Genomic DNA, 5,141 nt, shown 5'->3' on the forward strand with positions numbered 1-5,141 from the left:
GTGGGGGATTTCTCTCCACTGGATTCACCGCCGACACCAAAGCATGAATAAATTGTTTTTTTTATTGAGGATGACGACGACGATCAACGGCACAAAAAATGCCTAAACAGCGCACATGCGGGCGAGAGACAGAGAGGCTGCCTGAATGACTGAGCGCATCCTCCAAGTTAAGTCATATTCATGAAAAAAAATAATAATGAGTTTGCGATGTTCTAAGAGTAATGTTGTCATAATATCTTTTCAATGTTTAAGGGTAACGTACTCCCTTATGACTGGTGTCAGTGCTATAAAGTGAAGCATCAGCTTCAGCTTTTCCCCCTGTCGTTTATTCCAAACGTCACTGATGTCACTGCAGCTGTTGGCAGTTCCAGATAGCTCCGCCCTTGAGCCATAGCTCGTGACCGGAAGAGTAGAGGAGTCGTTTTAATGGAGATTAACGTTTTTGATTAAAGATAACGAGGGCACATTAATTTTTTTTAAATAATTAAGTGCACGGAACAAAAAATAAGAATAGTCAATTTTGATTTCATGCCGACTTTAAAACCATCCCCTACACTACAGCTCTTAAATCTCACTCATGCATGTGGCCAAAAAGGAAAATGCTGCCTTTTATCGCTTTGAGCCAATTCTGATGGCACTGACACAAAACACTATTGCTTCTTAAGTAACATGACCAACCACAACGCGGCATGTTTAAAAAAACATGACTGCAAATGGGATTTGAAAACTGTAGCACAATGGAAGATTAACAGTGAATGACTTTTGCCACACATAATCACCATCCACTTCTCTTGGAAGGAAAATGGAAACTCTAATGGCGCTTTTCCACTGCATGGTACAGCACGGTACAGTTCACTTTTGGGGGGTTTTCCACTGGGTACAGTACCTGGTACTTTTTTTAGTACCACCTCGGTTGGGGTTCCAAGTGAACCGTACCGTTACAAAAACGTGACGTGTAAACTCTGCTGATCACGTATTGGCCGGAGAGAATCGTCACTACCTGAGTCACTGAACTTGCGACACAAACACAACAGAACCGCTAGATTTAAATCAGCACAGCCAGCGACGGTTCGAACGCAACTGTTTTGAACGAGCGCACCTTTTTTTTAACAACCAAAAAGTGGCTGTTCCCCCTGTTGAGGAAGTACAGACGTTCCTCTCATTGATAGCAGAGGAGCGGATCCAGCGAGAGCTTGATGGGGCGACGCGGAATGAAAACTTTTTTCAGGAGTCGCGGCGCAACTATAACGACATGTGAATAATCCCGCCCACACTAAAGCGATATTAAACTGCAGTGGAAACGCAAACCGAGCCGAACCGTGCCGAGCAGAGTCGTACCACGCAGTGGAAAACCGCCATAACATCCAGCCTAAACTCCGGTTCACAAATTCAGGCCGATTTTTGCATGTGATTTGTCTTTTCAGGCCAATGCATAAAAATGACATACTGGCTGACTGAAAATGCAAGCTCACTCTCTTGACAATAGGTGGTGCTTATAGAAAAGCAGAAATCTGATTTTTGTATTCTCTGTGATGTTTACCAAACAACACCAAATACATTTTTTTGGATTTTTTCTCTGCTATTCACTTTCACTTGGCTCTAAGCATGCAACAAAGTGTGAATCTTTTTGGTTGGCCAGTTTTATTCAAATGGCGATGGAAAAGAGATTAGAACACCTTGCCGTAAAAAAAATCTGTAGCATTGACTACATGTGAATTAGGGCTGCACGATATTGGAAAAAACTCACATTGCGATATTTTATTTTTCTGCGATATATATTGCGATATGCTTCACCTAAGCAACTGCATTTACAAGGATACTTGCAGAGCACAGTATTTCAGGCACAAATAGACGCAGAAGTGAACAGAATTCAGTTCACGTGCATCTGCGTGGCTCTCACTGTGTCTACACCGGACGCGAGTGGTGCGGCGCGAGACGACAAAATACAATGAACTCATTATCAGTGACGCGGTCTACACTGAATGCGGCGCAGCACGACAAATCCCCGACAGTAAACTGACAGTTCTATTTATGACATACTGACACAAAGTTCAAATGATATGCAGTACTGATCACTTGCAGTAGCTCCACTACTAAATGTATTTAAAATGGGTATCTCTGTACAGCTGTCGTGTCCGGTGTAGACACCGTGTCTGTGTGTGAGCAAAGAAAACAATAAGTATAAATATAACAATCAGTAGCATATACTAAACATCGCACATCCTGCGATGTGACTATCGCGGATGCGCACATCGCGATATAGATGCTAAAACGATATATCGTGCAGCCGTAATGTGAATGTTTGTGACAACCACTCATTCAAATTAAAATTGTTTTATGGAAGATAGTCACAAAGGTTTGTAATGATATAAGGGCGAGTAAATGACAAATGTGTGTGAATTTCCTTTAATAAGTTTAACTGAACTTGTGAATCCTCCTATTTAGAAGTATACATACAGCAGGCATATGCGTTCAGCAGGTTCACACTGACCTGTCTATTGTACTCCTCCTCGTTCTCCATCCACATGTACTCTGCGAAGGGGTTTGCGTCCCCCTCCTTGTGTCCATTCACAACATTCTCATCCTTCCCTGATCCGCTGCCTCCTCCTGGTGTCTTTGCTACCTCTGGACTGTTAATATCAGCAGGTTCTGGGGGTGTAAAATGCTATATTAATACTGATCCCTTTCTTAGTACATAGTACCTCAAACACACACATAAAACTAAAACCAACGAACAAAGATTTATGGGGCACTGGATACAATTAGTTTAGATTATATGCATCTGTAAAACTTTACTCAATGTGCATGTTAAATGAACAATTCAAGTTTAAAAACCATAAAACATAAGCAAATTTAAGTCATTATCACAATAAGAACGATTAACGTTAGCCCCTCTCTGTTTAAGACTGTTCACGCATAAACACAACTTGCTAGCAAATTAGACATTCAATATTACAAAATGAAGGCACAATAATGTTTATTACGTTCTTCTAATACCTGCGACACGACACAGTGAGTAACGCACATGGTTTAAAGAACATTATATAACTACCTGTTACGAACTATCGGTGTGTTGCATAAATGAGACAAAGAGGAGATCAGTCGACACCATCTTTCTCCACATGGATTTGATTCATTGTAACATGAGGCCTGGCTAAGGCTCCAGAGAAAACTATGTATAGTATAAACCATTAAAAAAAAATCAAAAAAATCTACAGCTTCCTTTTTGCTGTAAGATGTGCCCTACCTTCGAATAAAACACTTGATCTAACTTATCTAACTTTAGCGTGTATTGTGAAGCTATGCGTGTTAGCTTGAGCCATAACAACAGCAGTCTTTCCACGTGAAAAAATGTTGCCTGGCCCTGCAGAGCAACGTTTGAATGTCATTTGAATCCTACTGAAGCAAAAACGGACGCCAGTTGTTTGTAATAGTTAAGTTTTAAAGGATTTCGTTAAGTAAATGAGGGAGCATGGTGGATGCGTGAGTGAGTTAGCCATACGCCTGCATCACATACATCTCACTAGGCCTCCATCTACACTGCGCTTTACACGAGCTCTGCCAAGTCAGCCTATAACGGCTTAATTTGCTTTGTATTGCACGCTAAATGTGTCGATTTGTTTCTGTTCCTGCTCTACGTATTCATCGATGGCTACCATTTTACAAAACAAAGAGTGAGACCAGCACACTGCACTTACAAAGTCAAAAGATTAAACATGACTCCTTTTGAAGATGTGGGCTGTTAAGAGGACTTACCCGGCATTGTAACGCTTCTGTCCCTCTAATCTATCGCCAAATAAATCGACTAAAAGAAGTAATTTTCCTGTTTGCAGCGACACCGTTACCTGGCTAGATTTCAACCCTACGTCAGAGTGCTCATGTGGGCCTTTCAAACAAACATGTCGCTGGCGCCTCCTGAGGGTCATCATCGGTATTTCAAAGGATGATTGCAAAATAGCCAGGAAACTGTCGCATGCTTTTAAAGTGTATTTAAAGATGCATTGACCTCTTTCGCGTAATTTTAATTCGCGTAAGAACCATTAATAAAATAAAAATATATCTATTGATTTTCGTAAATTGAAAAAAAAGTACGTATTATTACACATATTTGTAATTATTAATATATGATTTCTGTTTTTTTTGAAAGGCACATTCGGGAGGGATTTACCTGCATGCAAATTCAGTGGAAAAATACGTGGTTTTACGCCAAAACACACCTCTTTGCCTGTACTTGAAGGTGGCTTAGATAGGAACATTAGAACCTCAATGCACAAGCACTGACTAAAAAAAAAAATCAAATGTAAGAACATGGTTGTTTTATTTGGACAGATGCGCTGACATCGTTTGGATAAAGCATCATGAGGTGTAACCCAGCTAACAATTTTTGGTTCCCGGAACGTTAGTTTTTGGTTCCCAAAAAAATAACCAAATGGGAACCAAAAACTAACGTTAGGGGAACGTTCTGTGTTTGCTGGGAACCTCTTATGAAATAGTGTCATTAATCCAGATTTGGATCTGGTACACCTTCAAATGTTTAATATAGAATGACCTAAGTGATTTTAAAGGGGTCATATGATGCGATTTCAATTTTTCCTTTCTCTTTGGAGTGTTACAAGCTCTTGGTGCATAAAGAAGATCTGTAAAGTTGCAAACACTAAAGTCTCAAAACCAAAGAGATATTCTTTATAAAAGTTAAGAGTTAACCACACCCTCCTAAAACGGCTCGTTCTAACACGCCCCCAACATATCTACCACACTATGTGGGAAGATTTGCATAACACCGCCCAAATGTTCACGCAAAGAAAAAAGGCGTAACTTTTATTCTCGCTGTAGTATTGTTGACGCTGCAGCCATGTCCTGAAGACGCTGTGTGCTTCGTTGTGAAAGCGAAACTACTTTCAAAAGAGGACGATATCCGCTTCGTCATCCCTAGAGCTGATCCGTGCTGGTCGCTAAGGGAATACATCAACTTTGCGCTGTGGATCGCTGGATCGGCTTTCACCGTGGACGAAGCAGAGTCCAGCCCGGAGTCGTCACATGTCCTTCCGGACGCTCCTTCGTCGAAATCGCCGGCCGCGCCGTTCTCAAGCCCGCCGCCTCTGCTCACTCTAGCCCTCCGGCCGTTCCTCACTTTATCCCCC

General features: G+C 41.4%; 1 protein-coding gene across 1 annotated transcript in view; it reads right to left on the reverse strand.

The window, feature by feature from the left end:
- LOC107750031 (polyadenylate-binding protein-interacting protein 2B-like) overlaps positions 1–3,921 on the reverse strand; it is a 5,918-nt gene extending 1,997 nt beyond the window's left edge. Inside the window, exons 1-2 of the mRNA XM_016565285.1 lie at positions 3,757–3,921; positions 2,492–2,649 (exon numbers count right to left, since the gene is read on the reverse strand). Coding sequence (XP_016420771.1) covers positions 2,492–2,649; positions 3,757–3,763 — 165 coding nt within the window. The 5' untranslated portion in view covers positions 3,764–3,921. The remainder of the gene's footprint in view (positions 1–2,491; positions 2,650–3,756) is intronic.
- Between the last annotated feature and the right edge of the window lie 1,220 nt (positions 3,922–5,141).

The sequence above is a fragment of the Sinocyclocheilus rhinocerous genome, unplaced genomic scaffold, assembly GCF_001515625.1.
Source record: "Sinocyclocheilus rhinocerous isolate Xijiao unplaced genomic scaffold, SAMN03320098_v1.1 scaffold1483, whole genome shotgun sequence".
NCBI classification, from domain to species: Eukaryota; Metazoa; Chordata; class Actinopteri; order Cypriniformes; family Cyprinidae; genus Sinocyclocheilus; species Sinocyclocheilus rhinocerous.